Raw genomic sequence first — 26,587 nt, forward strand, 5'->3', positions numbered from 1 at the left:
GTTAAACTTTAAAGAAACGGATCGGTACAAATCACTGGTCTAACACAGCATCTCTGAGAAACGAAGATGTCTGAGGGCTAATTGCCCCCACTTTTTTTCCCCTCCCTCCTTCCCACTCTCTTCTTTCTTTCTCTCTTCTTCCCTCCCTGGGGGAACTACTTTGACTATTAAACTTTGCACATCAATGACTGGATCAATGTTATGCATACTGCTTTAATGTGCTGAAAATGTGAAATTACTTTGTATACCCTGTAAATGTTTACAATTATTTCTGTGTGTTGTATTGAAACTTCAATAAAAAATTACAATAAGAAAAAAAAATCCATTCTGGTTCCAATAGTGTAAATTCAGATAGTCTACACAAAAAGTCAGTAGTGTCCTTCAAACATTCAGGGATTTTCTGCACTATCTCTTGTAAAAATGCATCCACAAATTTTGAAAGGGGTTGCAGAACTGACCCTATCCCTGATTCAACCGGTCTTCCCGGGGGATTAAGTAAACTTTTATGTAGTTTGGGCAATAATTATAAAACTGGAATACATGGAAATTCTGTAATGAGAAAATCTCTATTACTTTTTGTGATAATGCCGGAATCAAAAGCACTGTTAATAATTTCATCAATGTGTTTCTTGATATCCCAAGTGGGGTCCCTTTCAAGTTTTTGATAATATTGAATATTATTTAACTGAGAGCCTCATCTATATATTCACTCCGATTCATGATCACAATTCCACCCCCTTTATCAGCCTTTTTAATTATAATATATATGCTCTCCTTAATTTAAAAAAAAATGCTGATATTATTGAACTAAAATTATTTGAAAAAAGGTAATCCCGCCTTTATGCTGACTGTAACCAATCATGTATGGCTAATATATTCTATGCTGATGTGATATTATAAGAAACCAGGCCTGGGCTGGCCATCTGTGAGATCGGGTAAATGCCCAATGGGCCATCCTCTTCCTCATGTAAATGGGCCGGTGTCACCGGAAATTGTTTCCTTGGTTTCCCTGCGATAGTAACACAAATGCGGAGGGGAGGGTGGAAGAGAGGAGGTACATGCAGAAAGGTGAGCAGAGCTGTTGCTGCGGCTGCTTCATGGCATGTGTCACACACACACTCATTAGCGCTAATCCCAACACTCACCTTGCCCTCACTTGCATCTATTTTAACTCTTTCAAAGCACGAATCTCAATTTAGAAAAATCATTATGAGAAAAGTGTATGCCACTTACATAATTATTAATTATAACTCCCAAAAACATTTATCAGAATGAACATAGGTGCAATTGTATGTATAATACCCCAGAACTAAAAGCAGGATAAACATAGTGGCAATTCCAGGTGGCAGAGAAGCAATTTCATATAAAAATACCCCCAGAACTCATAGCAAGGAGGAAAAGTAGCAATTTCATGTACAAATACTCCTAGAACTCACAGCAAGGTGGCAAAGTAGTAATTTATTCTACAAATACCCCCAGAACTCATAGCAAGGTGGCAAAGTAGTAATTTAATGTACAAATACTGCCATATCTCATAGTAAGGTGGCAAAGTAGTAATTTAATGTACAAATACCCCTAGAACTCATATCAAGGTGGCAAAGTAGTAATGTCATGTACAACTACCCCCAGAACTCATAGCAAGGTAGCAAAGTAGTAATTTCATGTACAAATGTAGAGACCAAATAAGGACCCAATTAATAAGCAATCGTTATACGTCTTGGTAGAACAGGTAAACTTAGCAATGTTTTGAGGCCCTAAAGTGAATTTGCTGGGTGCCCAGTAACATTTAGTTGCACCACTGATCTTGGGGTGCATCTAATCCTAATTTTGTTTAAATTAGCTGCACCTAGCCTCATAAATAGCCTCATATTCCTTGGCTATTATCTGAACATAAATGCAATCATCGGACCTAATGAGGTGGCTGGCTTGGTTTAACAGTGGGCAACACACTCAGAGGGTGGGAGGAATCCTTTGGTTTTCTTACTGTGATACATCAGAGGGTCAGCATCTCATTAAACTGTATAGCTTTGTTATGTGTGTACAGCCTATATTCCAAGAGGGGGGAATGGCAGTAGGATCCTAGGAATGACCATCAGAAACGGAATCTCCATACTTGGTGGGGCAGCCATACCCACAGGAGGACTGGTGTCACTCACAGGTATTGAAGTGCTGGGGATATAAGTGATCAGACTAACAAATATAATGGAAAGCAGGGTTTCTTATCAAACAAGAGTAAGTTTTACTTTCATTCTTCTTACTTTTCAGTGTTTCTTCTCTGCTCATTTGTTCCATTCTCACCCCACCCCACTAAATGTTACACCTCCCAAATGAGACCAATGCCCAGAATAAAGATACACACACACAGCAGCTTAATGTAAATCTGTGAAAAACACAGCTTTATTAATAATTATTAGATAAACTGTGCTATTTGATCCTGAGGAAGGCAAAAAACCTCTATGAAGCAAGAACAAATCTGTTTCACTAGAGGGAAAAATTCCTTCCTGACCCCTTAACGGCGATCGGATTTGCTCCCAGGATCAATGCACCATATTGAATCAAGGGAAATAGAGGGGGAATATGGTAAGGTAAGGGAACATGGCAGCATACATATGAGTGCCTTTACGCCACAAGGAGAATGCTGCATTCCCTTCCATTCCATTAGACCCCAGGCAGCCTGCAGATCCCGGCTTCTGCACACTGCGGGATGGAGTAAAAAGGAATGCAGAGTCTAACGAGTGGCTTAAGGGTGCTCCTGTGTATAAAACCATATTTTAGGTGTAAGGGGGCACCGCTGGTGGAAAGGCGGTGGAAGTAACGGAAAAGAAGGGAATATGGCAGCATACATATGAGTGCCTTTAAGCCACAAGGTGAATGCTGCATTCCCTTCCATTCCATTAGACCCAAGGCAGCCTGCAGATCCCGGCTTCTGCACACTGAGGGATGAAGTGAAAAAGAATGCAGGATTTACCGGGTGACTTAAGGGTGCTCCTATGTATAAAACCATATTTTAGGTGTAAGCGGAGGCACCGCTGGTGAAATGTTGGTGTGAGAAAGTGAGACCAAAAAAATATGGCACCATAAACATGAGCACTGTTCAGCTGCTAGGTGAATTCTGCATTCTTCTCCATTCCATTGGGCCCCAGGTAGCCTGCAGATCCCGGCTTCTGCAGACTGAGGGATGGAGTGAAGAGGAATGCAGGGTCTACTGGGTGGCTTAAGGGTGCTCCTGTGTATAAAACCATATTTTAGGTGTAAGGAGGCACCTCTGGTGGAAAGGCGGTGGAAGTAACGGAAAAGAAGGGAATATGGCAGCATACATATGAGTGCCTTTAAGCCACAAGGTGAATGCTGCATTCCCTTCCAATCCATTAGACCCCAGGCAGCCTGCAGATCCCGGCTTCTGCACACTGAGGGATGAAGTGAAAAAGAATGCAGGATATACCGGGTGACTTAAGGGTGCTCCTGTGTATAAAACCATATTAAAGGTGTAAAGGGAGGCACCGCTGGTGAAATGTCGGTGTGAGAAAGGGAGACCAAAAAAATATGACACCATAAACATGAGCACTGTTCAGCTGCTAGGTGAATTCTGCATTCTTCTCCATTCCATTGGACCTCAGGTAGCCTGCAGATCCCGGCTTCTGCAGACTGAGGGATGGAGTGAAGAGGAATGCAGGGTCTACCGGTTGGCATATGGGTGCTCCTGTGTATAACACCATATTTTAGGTGTAAGGGTAGGCACCGCTGGTGAAATGGCGGTGTGAAAAAGGGAGACCATAAAAATATGGCACCATAAACATAAGCACCATTCAGCTGCTAGATACATTTCCTTCCATTCCATCCCCCAGGCAGCCTGCAGATCCCGGCTTCTGCAAACTGAGGGATGGAGTGAAAAAAAATGCAGGGTGTACCGAATGACTTATGGGTGCTCCTGTGTATAAAACCATATTTTAGATGGAGGGGGGACGCACCACTGGTAGAATTATGGTGGAAGGCGGAGAGGCATCTCTGGTGGAAAACTGTTGGTGGTGTTGGTGGTATGAGCCACTTGGTGGTTAAGAGGACCAACTGCAAAAAAAAAAAAAAAAGTTAATGTAAACCACGTTTTTACTTTTAACAAAATTATATTCCTGTAGAAACCTATAACACTTTTAATCCCAAATCTTGTGGTTGAGCAAAACAACCAGGGATACAGTGGATAATCCCACTATTACAATGCTGTCCAACTTCTGTGGTAACGAGGGCTGGAATTTTTCTGGCATACATGGTGGAGGGCTGATAATGGAAGCCAGTGATGACCACTCCCTGTTTTAAACCATACCCATGTTACCATAAGACCATGTCCACATTAATGGTGGTAGCACACCAAAATACCAAATGATTGGTGGTCACTGCAGGAATATCATTTATCACTCATATGTGAACAATTGTTATATTAAAGGAATTGTGCAGTGTAAAAATAAAAACTGGGCAAACTGGCTTTACAAAATAAAAAATGTTTCTTATATAGTTAGTATAGGCAAAAAGTTAATGTTTAAAGGCTGGAGTGACTGGATGTGCAACATAATAGCCAGCACACTACTTCCTGCTTTGCAGCTATCTTGGTTTCCACTGACCGGTTACCAGGCAGTAACCATTCAGTGACTTGATGGAGGCCACATGGGTCATAACTGTTTGAATTTGAATGCTAAGGATCAATTTCAAACTCACTGAACAGTTATGTCCCATGTGGCCCCCCTTATAGTCACAGACCAACTCAGAGTTAGAGAGCTGCAAAGCAGGAAGTAGTGTTCTGTTATGTTAGACATCCACTCACTTCAGCCTTTACACATTACATTATGTTTTTATTTTTACATTGAACTATTCCTTTAAGACCTACCCTTAAATCCATTTGCCTCCTCCCCTGTGTATAATACAGCACCCCCATCACATGATTAAACACCTTAGGGCCCCCTAACAATAATTTTCAAATGCTAACAAACCCTCAAAACAAATACCAGGCTTATGGTCCACAGGCATAGCAGGACACACACATGCAGAACAGGACACACACCGGCAGAGTATAGCATACACAGGGAGCATATGAAAGGCAGAACAGAGCAGTAGACAGTTTCCACGGATTAGGACCAGTCTAAAATTTGCTACATACAATGACACAGTGCTGGTGCCCCTTCAGCAGTTTGTATGAGTGTGATCATGTGAACAATATGGGCAGGTTCTGTCTGGGTCTCAGATGTGAACAGTACAGGGCTTTAGGGGTTTGAACAATAAAGGTGTGACAAGCATTAACAATGCAGGGGGATTACATGTATGAACAATAGAGGATTATTCTGAATTTGATTAAACAATGCAGGGGCCAGTTAATCTCTGTAGTGATACCTTTTAAAGTTTACACATGGTAAGTAGACAGAGCAGGCAGACTTTCATGTGAGGACCACATAAGGTGGGTTGCGGGCCACCAGTTGGACAGCGCTGCCCTATATAACAATAGGAGCACCCGGGCAATTCCAATTTCCTTATAAATGGTAGTGCCTGCTCTTAAAGGAGAACTAACACCCTACCATAAACCTGTCATTGTCATACAATACAAGATCCTGAGGAAGCAAATCATAATAAATGAAGATTTTTATAACTTTAATTGAGGTACTGGAATCTTAGGGGGGCTTATGGTAGGGGGGTTTAGTTCTCCTTTAATCCTTCTATACCGTCATTATAAACATTATACCAATGCATAAACTACAGATCCCATAATCCATTTTGATGTCTTTACTCACTATAAGGCATGTGATATTTAGCTGACAAATGTTGGGCAACCAGGATGTAGACTTTGCTCACTGGCATGTGGAAAGGGCCTTCATCTCAAGAGGTAAAGGAGTATAAGAGGCAACACCTTATTGATTAAAATGTCATGATCAGGGCTGGCTTGTGACAGGACTACAGATCCCATCATGCACCATGATTCCTTGGTTATATTAATACAGGGAAATCCTATTGCTTAAATATAGATAATAGCCACAATAGTACCCCAATTACAGTTAAAATCTTCATTTATTTGCTTTGCTTGTGCCCAATGACATATCAATGAACAGGAAGATTATTTGGAGTGCCGATTCATCAACTATGGTGCCAACAATATCTAGTATCAGAATGTGCATCCATCTTGCTTCATCAGATATTGATATACCCCTGAGTAAGCGAGAGCGTATTCATATACAGTACATACCTTGTGCCGTACGATGACACTGAATAACAGGATTTCTGCAAAGAGAAAATAAAGAGTTATTCAAGTGAACAAATCAAGAATCCAAATAGCTCATAGGCCATTAAAAGTAAAACTGATACTTACTGCCAATGGTTTCAATACTAAAGAAATGTAAGAGAGATGGAAAGGCCAATTTATAGTCAAGACTTACCTTAGCATAAGCTGGTCTTTCATGTATGTTATTCAGCCTGTGCTTCCGAGCTAACCTCTGCGCTCTGTAACATCAAAGAAAGGTTTGTTACTCAAGTAAAAAGAAGTACTTGGCCCCCAAAGAAAGGTTCTGAAAAGAAGAGGGGCTGGAACCAGGAACAGACAATCTTCATGTTATCATTGTGCAGAGCCAAATACTTACTCTGCCAAAACAGTGTTTCTGTACCGCTGATATTCCTCTTGCGCTGCAGCTTTTCTCTCTAGCTCCTCTCTGTAAAGAAAACCAGGTTAATAAAGGATCTTAAAGGAGAAATCAACCTTTGGGAAAAAAAATCCTACCCCCGAGCCCAGGTAGACCTCATCCCTCCTCCCCCAGGCTAACTACCCCCCCTGAGGAAATGCCCCATACTCCAGCGAAGTTCCACACGTCCATCTTCCGCGTCCTCTGTAAGCTGACTGCAGATGGACGGGTGGAACTTCGCTCCAAGAATCTGCACCGAGGGGTAAGTATGGAGTATGGGGCATTTCCCCAGGGAGGTACTGTAGTTAGCCTTGGTGGAGGAGGGAGGGGGGTCTACCTGGGGTGGGGGGTAGGGTTTTTTTCCTCACAGGTTGATTTCTCCTTTAAGGACTTTTTTCACATGTATTGTGTTCTACATAAAATCCCTTTGTCCATAATAAATTATGTAAATGATGATGATGAAGTAATGTAATAAAGGCAGTCCCCGGATTATGTACAAGATAGGGTCTGTAGGGTTGTTCTTAAAGTGATACTGACACTAAAAAATGAATTTTAGCATATGAATGTACATTAAATGTTACCTATAGGTCATGTTGATGATTTTTTGCTGAGAGGTTTGTTTTTGTATATAATTGTTAGTTGAAGTTCCTAAGCCTGACTCTCTGACACTCTGATACTCTGACTTTGCCAACCTGACTGTCCCATCTCAGCCTGTTAGTTACAGTTTCTAATGCTGCTGCACAAATATGGCAGCCCCCTCATACAGGAACATGGGGGATCAGACAGGTAATGTAAAAGCATAATGAAAATACTTTATGGCAAAGTTAGAAGTAGCTTGCAAAGCCAATATTATAATAGATGTAAAAAAATGTTTAATTTCAGGTGTCAGTATCTCTTTAAGTTGAATTTGTATGTAAGTTGAAACATTTACATGTACTTATTAAATGCAACTTTGACAGATTTTTGTCTCAAAATAGTATTTATTTTTACCTTTCTGCGCTCTGCAGTAGAGAACACATGCCAGAGGGGATTGGGGGAGGTGTTTTATTAAAGCTAAACGCTAATAAAGACCAAGCAAACCACAGTATGTTATTGTAATAGCCTCTGATTGTAAGTGTGAGTTGTATGTAAGTCGATTGTTAATTACTGTACTTCCTGTACTAGTTCAGAACTGGCAATTTGCAGCTACAAAATCTGGTAAGTAGATTTGCTATTTTACTGGCATAGGAAAAACCTAACCTTTCCATTCTCAAGAACTTCTGTCTGACCATCAGTTCGAAGGCTGATGGAGCAACCGGCTCCTGACGCTGAGGTCTTTCCCTCTCAGGTAGAGGACTGTGGAAAAGGTGAGAGAAAACATGTTACATTCCAAGGCTTTAAATACATTTATGGGATGTACAAAGTTAGAGAACATGCGCATACAGTAACATAACTAGGCACATCTGGGTGCAGAATCTCCACCTACCCCCCCCCCCGTGAACAGACCCTGCTACCCTCCACTCCCCTGGGCTCCAATACCTTCCTCTGCCCTTCCTGATACACCCTGTGGAGTGTGAGCTCTTGTACAATGTCCTGCACCATTGGTAGCTACACCACTATGCAGAGAGATCTAAATCTGTACAGCAACACCAATGGGCACATTAAGACCTGCATCTCGGCAGTTACTATAATAAACAGGAATGTCTCAACAGAGCCTGAGAGAATCTCATACTTGTCTGTGCATAATTCCTTTAAAGGAGAACTAAACCCTAGCACTAGCCCAAAGGTTCAGCATCTGTATAACAGTAATGAGTAGTGCCTTCACAGTGGCCACAGGAGCCCACAATCTGATTTTCTTTTTGTTGATACTGGGCTCTTTATTTCTAATGGATCTGGAAAAGGCCTAATGGATCCCCACAACCAGTCGCATTAGCAGCAGACTCTCTTTAGCGGTAGATTTCCTATGTTATGTAAGAGAAAATACTTACAAGATCTCAATGGGTTGCCAGTAGTCTGGCATCCTTAAACGTGGCAGTGGTGCCGTCAGGTCCATCGGTCTGTAATAAAAGACATTGTTAGTTAGGGATCTATGCAGAGTGTTGCCTAATGCAAAAGAGTTACATATTTTGTGGCTAAAGAGTAAAATTTAAGCTGAAAACTCAGAAATGCTGCAAAAATAACATGCAATTAGCTGGGATGCACTAACTAATCACTGATCCTCTATAAAGGGAAGTTAAAACCAAATGCAAAATGTAGCATAATAAAATCAAATTTCTTTGAAATCCTTTTTTTCTATATACGATAATTACAATTTTTGATTCCACAAGTTATTTATAAATGTAATTGCACTGAAAGCAATACATGTATCTATACGCTGCACTGCCAGTCCTGACTACACATACCATAACAACAATGAAGCAGTAGTCAGCTCCCCTCCTGGAGAAACGTGATATTGATTCAGACCTGTAACATTGCTGCAGCTACAATATATGGTAAATAGATTTGCTATTTTCAGTATGGCATTTTACACTTTTGTTTTCTGTAAATTACAGGGTAAAGTGGGGAAGCAAACTGCTGCTGCTCTTTCTTTCTTCTGTGTGTGCCATTTATATCAGAGCTCCATCCAGATACAGACAATGCCATTTGCCCAATAATCTCAGGATAAATCTCTTTGCCTTGGTGACCTGCATTTTACTGGTTAAGGAATAAGGTTAGCTGGGGAAGGCAACCAAGAGTGGTGGAGCCACTGCCCTGTGTGCCCTTGGCTGAAGGAAAACCTAATCTGTTCCATTGACTCACCTTATTGGTGGCCCCATAGGGGGCAGACTGAGCCAATAACTGCCTGAGGTTGTCTTCTTCTGCTCCTCCATTGGAAATATCAAGGAGGACACAGGTGGAGCCGTGATCTTCATGCTCCTCGTCAAGCGGGGGGTTGAGTGAAGGCTGAAAAAGAGAAACCGGATTATATTTCAGGGGTTTAAATACAATTATGGTGTTCAGAAGGTAAACCTGTACTTTAGGGTTCAGCTCTGACCAGCATATAAATATAGGCAAGACTCTTTTAATACCAAAGATGTATTTAGCAATCCCTCTCACTGGCTTTTGGTAGGAGGTAAATAATTGTGTACTTCTATTAGAAGAAGGTAAGGGTGGGCCAGAACTATATGTAGGCAGAGTAGGCACATGCCTAGGGGGAAAAGCTGGGGGGGTGCCAGGCATGTATCTTCTCTGCCTCCTACCCAGGTCCCTGCTCTGGCCGATTGTGCGCTGCGCATGCGCATGAGCTTATTTTAGCCCATGCGCACCTGGTGGGTGCCGGGACCGGCCAGGTTGCCTAGGGCAACTGGCCGGTCAGGCCCAGCTCTGTAAATTGTTTGGAACTGCTGTGAGGTGCAGAGAGCAGAGGTTGCAGGTGCAGGGCAGTCCTGTCCTTACAGAGCCCTATTTCAGACTGTGCCTGCAGGTGCTCCTCAACCTGCGCATCCAAATACAGGAAAAGAGTAGGAAGCTAGACTGCCGAAATGCCTCCCACCAGGCCCGGACTGGCCATCTGCGAATTTGGGCAAATGCCCGTTGGGCCGCTGCCTGTGCAGTGTAAATGGGCCGCATGGGCAGTGTGCACCGCACCATAGTAAATCAAGGAGTTTACTTTCTCCCCAGGGGTGATCCTGGCCCCTCCGCCGCCTGAGGCAGCAGCAGTTGCCGCCGCCCCCTCCCCCGTGCGCTTACCTTTTTGTGCCTGAGGGGGTCCAGGGGGGTCCACGAGGGCGACAGAGAGGGCCAGTACGCTAGCGCAAATTTGGCTCTTAAAGTAGCAGGAGCGGCATTTTTGCTGCCCCTGGTACCTAGTGGGGCGCTGCCGCTTGAGGCGACAGCCTCAACTCGCCTCATTGGCGAAGCGCCCCTGTTCCTCCCGCACTGAACGTTCCCATGTGTGCACAGTAGCAGTGATTCAAACAGATCACTATCTTCAGTCTGAAGAGCCCACCCAAAGGGCCGTGTATGTTTTCTTTTTTTTTTCTGTCCTGACTGCTCAGCTTTAGCAGACTGAGGGGGGTTGGGTTTCAGCAAGTGGGGGGGGGACTGGGATGAGGAGCGTTCCCCCTGTGTGCTCTCAGCTATGGGACAAATGGCAGGGAAAAAGGCGCCAATATACGTCTGTGTTGTCCAGTACTCAACTGACAGGCAGGATGGATGGCAGACACTGGTGCTGCAGATTCATCCTCTCCCCTCTCCCCCCAGACTATCAGTGCAGAAAGAATGCTGGGAAAGTAAGGATACAAATCATTTTTATTACACTGCCTTGTGATTTTTAACCTTTCCACTGTGTTCATCCTGCTTTTAATTCTGGGGTATTATACATGGAATTGCAACTGTGTCTTTTGGGTTTTATAAATTACATTTCTTCAGTGTCTTTTTTTTTTTTAAATGTTTAGCTATCTATATTCAATATTTCTTCCGTAGTGGCCATGGTCAGATGGTCTCAGCACAATTCAGCAGGAACAGCCCCCTAAGTTTGCTCATAGTCTGTACAGAGAGATAACAGAAAACCATGCCAACATAGCTATTCCCATGTACTATTTAACATACAACAGGAAGGTTTGAGGGTAGTTCTTTAAAAATGCACATATATTGTGAAACTTGAATTCCTGTGTTATGTATTCAGTTGAACTCTATAGAAATAAATAAGTCAAATGAGTAATTATCATGGGACAAAAGGAAAGGCAGTCACTTTTCGTCACCCAGCCCTGGAACCCTGTGCCAGATGGAAAAATACAATTTAGGGGGCCCGCCAAACTGGTTCCAATTGGGCCGACAGTTGGTAAGACCAGCCCTGCACACGGGCCTCTCTGCGCAGCCTGCTGTCCTGATAATTTTTTCACTTTTTATCAGAGGAACTGACCACCTTTGTTTCCCCTAATTTCATAGGGGGACCTGACCACGAATGTTTTATTTTTAGCTTGTGTAGGTGGGAGAGCTTGGTTGCCACATGTCACACATGTATACAGGTATGGGACCTGTTATCCAGAATGCTCGAGACCTGGCATTTTACGAATAATGGATCTTTCCAAAATTTGTATCTTCATATTTTAAGTCTACTAGAAAATCATGTAAACGTTAAATAAACACAATAATCTGATTTTGCTCCCAAAAAAGACTAATTATATCTTAGTTTGGATCAAGTACAAGCTACTGTTTTATTATTACAGAGAAAATGAAATCAATTTTAAACATTTGGATTGTTTGATTATAATGGAGTCTATGGGAGATGGCATTTCCATAATTTGGAGCTTTTTGGATAATGGGTTTTCCAAATAACCAATCCCATACCTGAAGTGGGCTTTTTTTTTGATTTTTTTTGCCAGGGCTGCTTTTTTCTCCCAGTCCGGCCCTGCCTCCCACCCATCATAAATACACTGCTGCCAAATGCAAACAGCACTGTATTCATAGGGGCAGCTGCAGGTCTTTGCTCTATGTCTTGGCGGGCAGAGACCTACAGCAATTTTCCTATGTGCAGGGAGGGCAGGGTGCAAAGTGCAAATCCCATTCATTTTGTTGCACTTTGCACCCTGCCCTGCATGTAGTAAATGACCCTTATAAATACTAATCACATACTCTATACCAGTTACCTCTGCATTTTGATGGAGCCACACAAATACATGCTATATCTAGAATGTACTATAATGCTTTAGGAAACAGTAACACCAACAGCTGAAAATATGTTATTATGTACTAATATTGTAGCACATACCTGGAATAAGATGGTCTCGCCTGTGGCCCATGGTATCCGGCCTCTATCCATCTCGTTGGCTCCCCGCCGTTGGTCGTCCAATCCAAATTCTGCTTTGGAGCGCTAATGAGGAAAGACCAATTCATTAGTGGTATTTTGTAACTGGGGGTGCAACTCAAATGGGCACATAGCTTTGATATAAACAATGATAAAACTATTTGGCCACAAGGGCCTAGAGATAAATCTTTATAGGGATCCCTAACCCCAAAATGAATATGGAAAATTGGAGCTCCCAGAAACAATCTGCTCTCTCCCTTGGACTAGGCCCAGCCTACGGCTGTCTGACACCTGTATAATTCACAATTGCAGCAATCGCTACACATGTTCAATCAGGCCTTGTACCTGACACTGATACAGTATTCTGTACTCTTGGGCCAGCTGCCCCTTTAATGGTGCAGAATGCTGCGCTGTAAAAGGATGTAGAGCATATTATGTTCCCACATTCTCACTCCTTATGTGCAATAAGATGCCATGTGCCACCCTGCAGCCGACAGAGACAGGCACAAGTCTTTGCATCACATTATAGCATTGCACCATAATAGGGATCTGTACCTTAGAAAGCATTCAGATCACTGGAATTATGTAACAGTATCAGTTTCACCATGTGGTGTTATTAATAAAAATGATTAGTTTGGTAGTGGCATGAAACAGACACATAAAACAGACACATAAAACATGTGAACATAAGCAGTGAGGAGACATTATGCACATGCTGAATCTGAAAGACATTGGCACCTGAAAGCAGTGAAAAATGACCTACCTGCTGCGAAGTCTCGCTGGATGTTTTTGAGAAGATCTAGGAAGAAAAGAAAAAAGCAATGAGCTCATGGTTAAAGAAATAATATATATGAGAGAGAGAATATGCACCTTTATCCTTATCATGAGATGGGATGTGTAAGATATGGGCACTTTCAGAGAGGTAAGGAGGAAATGTCAATGAGAAACACTAATACAGGGACACAGAAACAGGGATGCAGAAAGCTACTGATTCCAGTTCACCCCTTGGGTCATAAGTCTGGTCACTTAAATCATATATATAAATTCATAAAGGGCTTGTTCACTTTTACATAAACTCTTAGTACTATAGAGTGTTGTGTTTACTTTTATTGGGGCCAAATTGTACTAATGGATACAGAACAGAGAAGACACTCAATGATTCCAACATTGACAGGCTCAATGTAAATAACAAATTTATCTTTATTAAAGTTTGCATGTCCATAAAAATTCACATGGTACTCAACTGGCAGTGCCCACCACCCAGGCAGCCATTTATAACTGAACCAACCAACTGCCATTTCCAACATGGGTAGCAATACAACATGTGAATCAGTGCATCAGGGTATAAGCAAAGTAATATTTCCAAATTAGGAATCATGATTTAGCAAGAGCACAAGGGGTTGCATTTAAAAAAATATGTGGCACACATTGGCACATGGGCTGATTTAGGGCCAGTGCATCATGGGAGAATGAATATGCAATCAGGTGGATCTTAACATCTGTTGTTAGGAATGTTTCTTTGCCCATGTTTCATTGGGGAGTGAGCACAGTATACTAATGTGATTTCTGCCCCTTACATTCATTTGTAACCCACGCTGAGTGCACAGAGGAATCTGCTAGCAATCAATTAGGGTCTCTGCAGTTGAACTATAAGCTACAGCCAACTGCCAAATGTATTGGCAATAGCAAAAGGACATACACCTCTGCATAAAATTATTTTGAGAAAGGCATCTGTGTGTGTATATCTGTCTATCTGCAGACTTATTAGTTATCTGAAGCCCCTTTGCAAGCACAGGCTGGAGGACCAACTGACTTTTGCAGTGACAGTTGGAGCTCCCTTCAGCCATGTTGAGTCAGGCAGAGACATAACAGCTTGGCTTGTTTGCTACCCATTAATAGGCTCAATAAAAATAATGAATTTATCTTTATTCGTGTCCAGAAAAAGCCACATGATACTCAAATGGCAGCCATTTATAACTGAACCAACTTTCAACATGGGTAGCAATACAACATGTGAATCAGTGTATCAGGGTATAAGCAAAGTAATATTTCCAAATTAGGAATCATGATTTGGCAAGAGCACAAGGGGTTGCATTTAAAAAAATATGTGGCACACATTGGCACATGGGCTGATTTAGGGCCAGTGCATCATGGGAGAATGAATATCCAATCAGGTGGATCTATAACATCTGTTAGGAATGTTTATTTGCCCTTGTTTCATTGGGGAGTGAGCACAGTATACTAATGTGATTTCTGCCCCATACATTCATTTGTAACCAGGTCTGGACTGAGAATCAAAATAGTCTCTGGCATTTCAGGTACACAGAGGCCCCAACAGCAAGAAGAGGCCCAAACAGCCCAATAAATAGTGACTCTCTGTTGCAACTTACAGCAGCCCCTCTGGCATTTGCCAGAAGCAACAGATTGCCAGCCCGGCAATAGCAAAAAGAAATACACCTCTACATGAAATTACTTTGAGAAATGCATTTGTGTATGTATATCTGTCTATCTGCAGACTTATTAGTTATCTGAAGCCCCTTTGCAAGCACAGGCTGGAGGAGCAACTGACTTTTGCAGTGACAGTTGGAGCTCCCTTCAGCCATGTTGAGTCAGGCAGAGACATAACAGCTTGGCTTGTTTGCTATCTTTGAACAGGCAATCATACAAAATATAGGGAATATGTGAGAGAGGAGAGTGAGAGTAATGCTGAGATTCCCAACAGGGCCCCCTTCCTGCATAGAAACCTCCCCAGACCCATGAACAGAAAACTACACCCCCCACTCATGCTCTGCCAATAGATTGCAGTGGGCACACAAACTCTCACTAGTGTGACTATAGAGGAAGCAGACCCTGCGCTCCAGACCCTCATTCCCAAACCAAGTTAATATGAGCTCCCATACAGCTTAAGCCCAATATGAATGACACCTCTCCTGGCTAGATCTACAATATTGTATCCACTCTCTTACTTTGATGGAGCCTGAAATCTTCTCCTTCTGACGCCAAGGATGGTGTCTACGAACGTAGAGATGTAATTTCCCATGTCTTGCGTCACCGTAAACCAAAATAAATTCTCCAAATAAAAATTCTCCTTCTTAAAGCCAAAACCGAAAAATTCTCCTTCTCTTCTGACTGCAAAGCCAAAACTGAAAAATGCTCCTTCTCTTCTGACTGCAAAGCCACAACTGAAAAAACTGTCATTTCTGGCCCTAAGGTTAACTTGGTTGATGACATCACAAGATGACTCCATGGCGATGGTCCTGCTGTGCAGCCAATCAGAAGGCACCTAATTAGCATATCCGTTACCGTACATGTCAGCACTGCCATGTGACATATTCAGCAGCCCAAAATATATACTACTATATATGTGAGGCCTGGGGGTGCAATACTAAGGGCTTTATGAGAACTATGGGTCAAAGGCTGCAAATGCTGCACCATATGTGTCTCCTGTACCATCCCAAAGCCACCATATCACTTTAGTAATGAAGACCTGTGCCTCTAAAGATGCCCCCAGTAGTTACCCCCAAGCCACTCTGTGCATGGGGGGTGGCATGGTGCAAATTCCATATAAAACCCTGCATTGCACTCACTTCAAGTCTCAGAGTGCAGAGAGCTCCATTCCTCTTATGAATACAGTGCTGCCTGTATTGATGCTGTATTCATGAGGGGCAGGAGCCATGCAGGAGTCCCTACACCCCAGACGGCGCTGCTTCCCACAGCAATTAAATACGTTTACACTGGAAACTTGCAACATTTCATTTTTTAAATATTGCCAAATCCCATTATGGTCATTGTTAGAATGCCGGCACAGAAGGGTCGTTATTGTACTTTTTATACACAGCTCCATATAATGTAGATGGACCCAGACTGACCAATTAGGAATTTCTGTGTTAGAGCTGCCGACCGGAAATGAGTATAAGTAAGTTTCACAAGGTTCTGTGCTATTATGTGTTTGGTCGTAGTTCTGTTACAAGCTGGAGATGTCACGACTTATGTCTTGTCCAGACCCTTCCCTTCAACCTGTCTGTCCTAAGACAAATCTACTAACCTAGAGAAAACCTATCGCGTCCTAATTATCCGCCACTGAGCGGCGCACCTTGCTTCCTGTTGCCACTCTATGGTTAAGCCCATCTGTCCCCTTTCTCTTACTCGTTGGCTGGAATGTTTGAGTCTGACGTGGATCAGGAAGCGACTGCTTAGGGATTGGAGTGCGGAAAGACACGCAGGCACAGGCAGAACAGTGAAACAGCCGGGAAGGAGGTGGGTAGAACTGGGAGGGAATGAGGAGCTCACGGACATGGGAAGGTTGCAGCTGGGGCTGGAGGGAGTGTATGTTCTCTACTGGGAGAGCTGGGGGGTGTATGTTCTATACTGGGAGAGCTGGGGGGTGTATGTTCTATACTGGGAGAGCTGGGGGGTGTATGTTCTATACTGGGAGAGCTGGGGGGTGTATGTTCTATACTAGGAGCTAGGGGGGTTGTATGTTCTATATTGGGAGAGCTGGGGGGGTGTATGTTCTATACTGGGAGAGCTGGGGGTGTATTTTCTATACTGGGAGAGCTGGGGGGTGTATTTTCTATACTGGGAGAGCTGGGGGGTTGTATTTTCTATACTGGGAGAGCTGGGGGGTTGTATGTTCTATACTGGGAGAGCTGGGGGGTTGTATGTTCTATACTGGGAGAGCTGGGGGGTTGTATGTTCTATACTGGGAGAGCTGGGGGGTTGTATGTTCTATACTGGGAGAGCTGGGGGGTTGTATGTTCTATACTGGGAGAGCTGGGGGTTGTATGTTCTATACTGGGAGAGCTGGGGGGTTGTATGTTCTATACTGGGAGAGCTGGGGGGTTGTATGTTCTATACTGGGAGAGCTGGGGGGTTGTATGTTCTATACTGGGAGAGCTGGGGGGGTGTATGTTCTATACTGGGAGAGCTGGGGGGGTGTATGTTCTATACTGGGAGCTGGGGGGGTTGTATGTTCTATACTGGGAGATCTTATGTTCTATACTGGGAGAGCTGGGGTGTATGTTCTTTACTGGGGGAGTGTATATTCTATACTGGGAGCTGGGGGTGTCTGTTCTATACTGGGAGCTGGGGTGTCTGTTCTATACTGGGAGCTGGGGGTGTATGTTCTATACTGGGAGCTGGGGGAGTGTATGTTCTATACTGGGAGCTGGGGGAGTGTATGTTCTATGCTGGGAGAGCTGGGGGTGTATGTTCTATGCTGGGAGCTGGGGGTGTATGTTCTATGCTGGGAGCTGGGGTGTATGTTCTATGCTGGGGTGTATGTTCTATACTGGGAGCTGGGGTGTATGTTCTATGCTGGGGGAGAGTATGTCTATACTGGGAGAGCTGGGGGTTGGCAAAGGAAGCTGGGGCAGTAGTGGATGTGACCTGGGGCAGAAGGGCTATGGCTGTGGATCATGTTCTATTGAGGATTGTTGGGATTACAGATTGTTGGGATTACAGTTAGAAGATCAGCACTAAATTAATTGTATTAAATACATCTTGTATAGGCCATTACCCGCTCTGGGACATAGCTGCTTTGTGCTAATAGCAGCGAATGGGGGGATAACTAAAGGGTTTAGCTGCAACTGATATCTCACATGGTTGCTAAGGACCTTGGGAAATTATGCTTTAAGCATTGAGTGGTAGGCTGAAAGGGTGAGGACCCCTGCCTTAAAATAACCACTGAGCTGTAGCTGTGGTGTCTTTGCAGCAAAATGGCGCGAGCTAATGGGAGATCCCAAAACCTGAGGGACAAATTGGACGGGAATGAACTGGACCTGAGCCTGAGCGATTTGAGCGAAGTGCCTGTTCGGGATCTGGTGAGGAATTAATTCATCTCTATGCACAGTGTATATTAGACTGATGGAGTTTTGCCCCCTACATTACATACTTTTCCTAACCCTAATAAATATGGTGTCAGTTGGGCCCCACAGAATTATGTAGAGCCCAGTTTGGGGTTGGGCCCCACTTATCTCATATCACAGTTATGGTAAAAACAATGGAGTAACAATTACTCTACATAGTTCCAGGTGTAATGAGCCACCAAATAGGCCTTTAGGAACCTCCATTTCTACTGCTTTAGGTCCCTGTAGTAATTTACAGTTTAGAAGCCGCTGGCCTCTGGGCTCTTGCTATGAAGCGTAATGTGATCTAGGTTTGATTTGGGATTCCACCCATGAGTAATCTGAGCTGGAGTACTTGCACACGTTATAGTGTGCAGTAACATTGCTCTATGTGCTCTTATCCAATTGGTTGTTGTATGCCTGAGAGGTGGGTTGCAAAACTGGATCATTGAAATTAGATTTGTACTATACTACTCCTTAGTGAATCAGAGCTTTGTACATTGGGTCAGTACCTCGTATGGACCCAAGTGTCATCCAGTGTAAGGACTTCTCTTATTCTAAGTTCATGCTGTCCAACTTTTTATATATAGTGGGCTGATTATTTCCTATATCAGATATACAGGGGCCAAATTATAATCAAATGTTACACAGAGAGGTCAGTGGAGTTGCTTAACAGTCTACAAATCCCGTGCTGGGCCACCAGTTGGACAGCCCTGCCCTAAGGTATAAAATAGAGACAAATCCTGTATGTATTAAACTCAATTACAGCTATCCTGTGGTCTCTCCTGCCTAGTTTGTCTTCTTTCTAGCACTAGATGGTCCCGCCATTTGCCTTGTAGTGATTCCTCCATCTCTTTCAGGTGGCCATTCCCAAGGCGACAGCTCTGGACCTTTCCTGTAACAAGCTGACTACCTTACCGGTGAGATTCTGAACTGAGTTTAATATGTCTAACGTGTCTACGTTAGGGAATAACAAAATGAAACCAAATCCGACTTTGAATATTCTGACTTGAGTACAGTTAAAGGATAAGTAAACCTTTAAAAAAGTGAGGGGGCTATTCTAGGTGATTTTGCAAGGTACATTCATTATTTATTTTGTTTTTACCCAAAGATATTAAAGGATACACATACTGTTAATATGAATGAATTTTGTTCCAATTTCAGACCAGTCTGACCACCAAGTAGTCAATGAGGTTGTCAGGAGAAAGAGACTGCTCTGATGTTCTTCTGCTTAGGAAAGATGTTAGAAAAGTCTTTTTCCTAACCAGAAGAACATCAGATCAGCCTTTCTTTCTTTCTCCTGACAACTTCCTTGACTACTTGGTGGTCAGACTGGTCGGAAATTGACCAGCAGATGGCACTGTTCTAACAATTCATTCATATTAACTGTACATGTATCCTTTAATATCTTTGAATTAAAACAAAATAAATAATGAATTTAAATGACAAAAATGCTTAGAATAGCACCCTCATCAATTTTTAGGGATGCACCGAATCCAGGATTCGGTTCAGGATTCGGCCTTTTTCAGCTGGATCTGCTGAATCCTTCTGCTCGGCCAAACTGAATCCTAATTTGCATATGCAAATTAGGGGGGACGGAAATAACAACTTTTTGTCACAAAACAAGGAAGTGAAAAATGTTTACCCCTTCCCATCCCTAATTTGCATATGCAAATTAGGATCCGGTTCGTTATTCAGGCAAAGTCACATGTTTCTGTTTTGGATCAGTTCCAGGAAGTGTCGAATTTTCAAATCTATGTCCCCCTACCTTCAGTACATTGCATGCAGGATTTCTTGCCATCTAAACTGTGTTCCAGCTAATGCATTTTCTGCATTATCTCACTCTTGCTTCTACAGATGGGCTCTCTGGTTGTCCTGCAACTACGACTTCTAGCATCTCATCATGCTCTCTACAGTATATGATGCTCACAGTCTTCTCTTTTCACAGGATGATTTCTGCAATCTAAGTCACATTGTGAGACTGGATCTCAGCAAGAATCAGATAGTACAGCTTCCTTCAGAATTTGGTAGACTGATGAACCTGCAACATCTTGACCTGCTACAGAACCACCTAATGTCGCTGCCTGTCTCCTTTGCACAGTTGAAGGTGAAGCCTGGTGGTGTATAAGAGAGTTGCATGTGGATTGTAGAGAGTAGTGCGAGACACTGGTCTTGGCAGATATCTGTGCCACAATGTGGATTGTAGTCATGATAGATGAGTGCGTACAATGTGCACAGCTACTTGATGTCGCAGCGTCATTGTCCGACCCCAAGCTGTAAAAAATAAAATTCTTATTTTAGAACAATGAATTTATCTGGTTGCTAGGGTCCAGCAAACCTTAGCAATCAGAATTAGTTGACAGACAGATTGCTTCCTATTCAGAAGCTCTCCATTTCATCTTGCAATGTGCAGTTTAACAAGAGATAGACACCATAGCACAGAATTACACAGATCTTTAACATTATGGGAGGTATAAGGGTTCGTCATGGCTAGTACAGGTTTCAGTAGCACAGCCTATTATACTTACTGTTTATTTGCAGAGTCTGAAGTGGCTAGATCTGAAGGACAATCCACTGAAACCAGATTTGGCTAAGGTAGCTGGTGACTGCCTAGATGAAAAGCAGTGCAAAGAGTGTGCCCAAAGGGTAAGTAATGGCAATATATAAATTGATTGAAGAATATAAATTGTGCAGAGATGCACACGCCAGCAATATACTTTAAAACAAAAATTGAACACCAGTACCTTTTGCTTCAAACAGGGCAATCCCAACTTTTATTGCAAGGTGCATCAGACACTGCACACTAAAATTGCCCTTCCTCAGTGAACATTTGGGACCCGAAACGTTTGATCGGGTGTGCAGTGTCTGAAGCATATTGCAATATATAGATTGTCCATGAATGACATTTTGGAATGGCATTTAGGCAACATCTGCTGCTTTTATCTTAATGCAGGTTCTACAGTATATGAAAAGTGTCCAGTCCGATCATGAGATAGAGCTACAGCGCAAGCTTCAGTTAGATAAAGGTATGCTTAAGCCATGGGGTGCTGAAATATTTGCCACTGGTCTGCACGTTCGAGTAAATTGACCCCCTTGTGTTTCTTTGCAGAACGGAAGAAGAAACTTGAGGCAAAGCAAAGGGTTAAAGAGGAGCAGGAGAGGGAGATGAGAAAAAGGAAGAAGCAACAGCAGAAGGAGCGCAAAAGACGGGATTACAACGCTATGCAGGAAGCCGAGAGAGCGCTTAATAGTAATAAGAAAGCAGAGGAGGAACCTACTGAAAACCACAGTGAGTGTGCTAGGCACAGATATGCAACTGCCTAACCTTCTTGTAGGAATTGTACATTAACATATTAAGAATGGTGAATTTTTAGGAAATTCTGTTTAATTTCAACCTTTTTGTTTTAAGTTACACCTGCCCAGGTGCTAATTGATCCAGTCTTTGGTTCAACTTTTAAATAAAGATAGCCATGCAAAGGCCAAAAAAAAAAAGCTACTGTGCCTTTCCAGGCCAAGGCAGCAGCTTAATGGACTGTGTAAATGGCTCCTAGAAGGCATAACCAACCAATGGCAGGTTTGAAAATTCAGGGGTGGGTTTAGCTGCATTGCTCTTAACTTGGGCAGCCCACAGAATCTGTTGGCCTTCTTCTGGATCAACTGGCAGTTAGGCAGGTTAATAAAAAAAAGGTAAAAGGTTGAACTTGATGGACGTGTGTCTTTTTTCAACCTAACTTACTATGAAACTATTACTATATCTTAACAAGTAAATTCTGAAATTGCAAGGCAAAGGCTAGATTTGTTTCTTACTGTGTCTTTCTCTCTCCAGAACGATTGGCCACACCCAAGGAAAAGAAGCTGGCCCAACGGCAATCAAGGCTAAGGAAAATCGCTTGCATTCTTTTGTTTGGGCTCTTGGTGGTGCTTTTAGTTGTGGTGGCCTGTCGTTTCACAGACCTGAAGGCCATCAACATGTGCACAAGTGTTAATGCCATCTATAAGGAGACCCTGAGTGCTCTTCACAGTAACCCTGTGCTAGAAAGGTTTCTGCAGGATCCATCCTCACAGTAGCGTGGCCCTTCCCTTTTTAATTCAGTTGTGTATTAAGTAGGGGTGTTGGCATTCCTGTTCTATTTGTGAGCCAAGTTACCATCTGGTTTACGGTCTCTCATTTGTTGAGGCTTATGGTGGGTGCAGCCCTGTTGTTCATCAGTGTTCTTCCCAAACATGTGTATGATTCCTGTTTTGTTTTAATAAAATGAGTGTGTATGTGTCTATATGGGAAGGGGTGGCTCCCCACTTCTAGGTCTGACTGTTTTCCCTCTTCCCCTGTATCTGTACATGTTACACATGTGCACACTAATGGAGAGCAGGCAACGGTAAAAAGAAGTTGTATTTCTTAATCATAAAAAAGCCCCAACTTCCTTTAATGGAGGAGCTACCTCCATAATTTGGGCCTCATACCACTGTGCTTCGGAGGGATGGTTGGAGCTGGTCTCCAAAACAAAACCTAATACTATGAATACAAAATCATTGCACATAGGGCAGACACCCTATTCCAAGGTACCATGCTGCTTCAGGTTCTTCGATCATTCACAATGGTATCGATGTTTTAACTGCCATGTATTATACTGTGTATTTGGTAAATCAGCACCAGCCTTCCCATCTGTCACAGTTGAGAATAAATACTGATTTGGTTACTGATTGTGTGTGGCTCAGTTAATTATAAGACCCACTGGACCATGAGTTTCTGGTTACCCTTTTAAGCAAGCAGACCCTGCTACTGCTGAGATACCTATAAGCTATAGCAGTTTCCGTAAATGTTTATGAAAAGTTATATTCCCAAAGTTTGGGGAGTTAGGGCTAAACACAATTTGCTGCGGGGCCCAGTAACTCCTAGTTATGTCACAGTGTGGGCTCTGGCAGTATCTGCAGGTTGACTCTGTATGTTTGCTTTCTGAGATGGCCATAAATAACCAGAATGGGCCAGGCCTGTTTCAGCCATACAGCCTGACCATCTGAATGTATGGCAACTCTGGTTTATTTAAACTGATAACTCTGTGATCCTAATAAACTATGGATTATTCATCCCAATGGAAAATGTCCAAATTCTAAAGCATGCCAATAGTTGCTCTTCTGATCATTAAGCCTGACCAAACAGAATTATAGAAAGGTGGTAGTTATCTGAGTACCATGCAGGTCATTTTTAATATCTAAGAGGATTAAGCTTTGAGGTGATGTATATACTGGAAATCAGTATTTTGCAATGCAAAAGAAGCAAGGAGAGGGCCAGTCTCTGCAGGAGAGGAAGAAAAACTAAAAATCATTTGGTGAGGAGGGATCCAAGTTAAGTTGCTTACTTCCTACCCTGAGCAGTAACAGGGTTACTGTTTGCTGAGCACTACAACACTTTTTCAGACCTTCTGTGTGTCCCTTCCACCAATGCAATGCAGAAATCAAGGACAAAATTCTGTGCTGTTTTGTCATATCAATGTGGATAAAGTTCTCCAGCAAATGCTCAGTTTGAACAGAGAGCCATAAATAAGACATTCTGGGATATATTTAATGCAACTTTTCCTCCCAATGTATTCTCAATCACAATAGCTTCTTGTGAACTGTTACTGCACTGATCATTTCTTCTGTGGTAGAAAAAAATAAATCAGATTGTAGCAAATAGCCTTATATACGGCAGCCTATTTAGGTCTACTTTAACATCAAACAGCATGTTCAGTTGTCTCTGTCCCGGTTCCTTACAAGTAGTATAATAATCCTGGAACAGTTCACCAAAAGTCTACACATTAAAAAGTGCTGTAAGAATTGAGCCTTTTTTGATTCAGGTTAACTCAAGAGAGAGTTCTGGCTCTTTTGATGTTATCTGCAAATAAATACACTTGGATATTTCTGGGCCAAGACGTAGAGGTAATGTGTTCTCCACGGTGCACAAGGATATCACCGAGAAGATTTTGCTGCTTTTTTGTCCGACAGCAGTGCTAGGCCTGTGGACAAAAAGGTGCAGAATAGTGTGGATATGTGGCGTACACTCAAGCATTTGCAATGTCCACACTGTTGGATCTGTCGCCTCCAGGTGGCCTTTCCACTCGCAACCCCTTTGCCCACTCACCATCCAGGTAGAATGAGAATGACGTGTTATCCCTTTGTCTCCTAAAGGGAAAGATAGAGTGACTAGTGAGAACACAATCCATTTTGTCCCCATTTTTTCTACCCTACACCCCCAACTCATTACTTGGTTGTAGCTTCTGCCACCACCTTGCTGAACTGGCAGACAAAGTCGGCAAACTCCACGTCTCTAGGAACCACACGTGGGTTCCTGTGTGTAGGCTGAAGTCCATCAGAGCCTAGAAAACAATGAGGGACATCGGTAAGAAAATATTAACAAAGCTATCAGTTTTCCTAAAGGAGCAGCCAACACCATAATGCGCTCACCTCCTCCACTTCTGCTCAGCCCAAGGTAGGGAGTGTCTCTGAGGACTCTTTCCATATACACAGCCTCTTCTTCCCATTGCCTAGAACTTTTCCAAGCATGGGCTCCTTTTGCATTTTTCCTGCCTCATTTTTTACCTACTAACAAAAAGAAACAGGAAATCAACAAACTACCCTGATATGGTGGACACATCTGGTCTGTGTTCCCAGTATTAATGCCACCAACAATCAACGTTTCGGGGGGAACACAGCCTCCCTTCTTCAGGAAGAAGGGAGGCTGTGTTCCCCCCGAAACGTTGATTGTTGGCGGCATTAATAAAAGGGGTACAATCCCCGACTGCAACATTGGTGTGTGCGGACCGTTTTTTTGAAATTGCACAGCAGTAAGGAGACCGGGCTTGGTCAACGGAGGACCAGCACCACCACGCAGAAAAGTGGAAGGAGGTGTGCGGTAATACAATATTTTATTGCACTGTGTTCCCAGTACCCACCTAAAATATTTCTCCATCTCCATGATTACCAATGTGGGCACTTTCCATGACTTTCCCGCTGTCACGTGGGCCACAAAATGATGCAGGGTCTCCTTGCAGCTGTCACCTAGTGGCTCCTGTTGGGTAATACCAGAAGACAGACTTTGTGACAGTACATTAGAGAAAATATTTTTTGAAGTGAGCAAAGCCATGAGGAAGATAACATGTTTGAGGTTTCATATACACAATAGGGTTCCAACCGTCTTCCAGTTGTGCACCATTGTGACAAACTCCAGGAAGAAGGATTAGAACGTTGGCTTCTTCTTGAGCAAGACTGTCACCCTGTGTTTGAGAGACAAGTGCATACTAGATGTGAGATCAGCTACTTTACACTTCAGAGGGCATATGAAATTAATATCAAAACAATTTAAAAAAAGAGATAAGGATCTGCAACAATATGGCATCTCCCAACAATATGGCATAAATAAATATACACCAAGAAGGAATGCTCTTGGCACAGAAGAAGCAATGATGGTGCTATTTAAAGAAATTCATAGAGGCCTTGAGCATACTGTGGTCTACAAATCTCCTGGAGGCCCACGTCCAGCCCATAGGCCTCCAGCTGTACAACATTTTATTATAATCCTGCCCTCGAACACACAGTGTAAGAAATAATGTAAAAATGTTCAGCAATCTCTGTAAAGTATAATATGTCTGATTTACCTAAATACATAATAACAATACAGTAACGTCGTATATAAATATATCTGACAGTATAGTATATGTAGTGGCGGGTTTTAAAAATGCAAACTTTCAAAACGCCCAATTTTGTGCGACTGAATCAGAGATATTAGGGGGAGTACTGTGAGACATGTCTTTGGTGATTGTTTTTCTGTACAGCCCTTTTCATTTTCGTGCATGTTTTATGTACAGTGTATGTTTAAATAGGTACATGACAATGGCAGAGTTTGTGTATGTTTGAAATGTGTCCTTGTCAGCTAGAATTGTGTGAATGTATGACATATGTGTGTGTGCACATCCATTGTACAGGTATGGGACCTGTTATCCAGAATGCTCGGGACCTGGGGTTTTCCGGATAACGGATCTTTCCGTAATTTGGGTCTTCATGCCTTAAGTCTACTAGAAATTCATTTAAACATTAAATAAACCCAATAGGCTGGATTTGCTTCCAATAAGGATTAATTATATCTTAGTTTGGATCAAGTACAAGCTACTGTTTTATTATTACAGAGAAAAAGGAAATCATTTTTGAAAATTTGGATTATTGGGATAAAATGCAGTCTATGGGAGACAGCCATTCCGTAATTCGGAGCTTTCTGGATATCAGGTTTCCGGATAAGGGATCCTATATCTGTATGTTGTGTCCCTGTTTGCTGAGATTGAGAGATGTGTGTC

At 42.7% G+C, this 26,587-nt stretch overlaps 2 protein-coding genes across 2 annotated transcripts; one reads left to right on the forward strand and one right to left on the reverse strand.

The window, feature by feature from the left end:
• Nucleotides 1–2,369: 2,369 nt before the first annotated feature.
• On the reverse strand, nt 2,370–16,311 carry LOC108702794. Its single transcript, XM_018238485.2, has 10 exons — nt 15,384–16,311; nt 13,181–13,216; nt 12,382–12,483; nt 9,429–9,572; nt 8,618–8,686; nt 7,890–7,985; nt 6,612–6,680; nt 6,411–6,474; nt 6,221–6,255; nt 2,370–4,065 (listed from the first exon to the last, which is right to left on the reverse strand). Exons 1-10 carry the CDS (start codon nt 15,662–15,664, stop codon nt 4,053–4,055), a joined length of 909 nt encoding a protein of 302 aa, XP_018093974.1. The 5' UTR covers nt 15,665–16,311; the 3' UTR covers nt 2,370–4,052.
• Nucleotides 16,312–16,619: 308 nt separating this feature from the next.
• Nucleotides 16,620–22,964, forward strand: lrrc59.S (leucine rich repeat containing 59 S homeolog). Its single transcript, NM_001085925.1, is given in 8 exon segments — nt 16,620–16,674; nt 18,131–18,239; nt 19,124–19,183; nt 20,212–20,370; nt 20,805–20,909; nt 21,217–21,289; nt 21,373–21,552; nt 22,090–22,964. Coding segments are annotated over 7 exon segments (924 nt in total). The 5' UTR covers nt 16,620–16,674; nt 18,131–18,134; the 3' UTR covers nt 22,332–22,964.
• The last annotated feature ends 3,623 nt before the right edge of the window (nt 22,965–26,587 follow it).

This window comes from Xenopus laevis, chromosome 9_10S (assembly GCF_017654675.1).
Source record: "Xenopus laevis strain J_2021 chromosome 9_10S, Xenopus_laevis_v10.1, whole genome shotgun sequence".
Lineage (NCBI taxonomy): Eukaryota > Metazoa > Chordata > Amphibia > Anura > Pipidae > Xenopus > Xenopus laevis.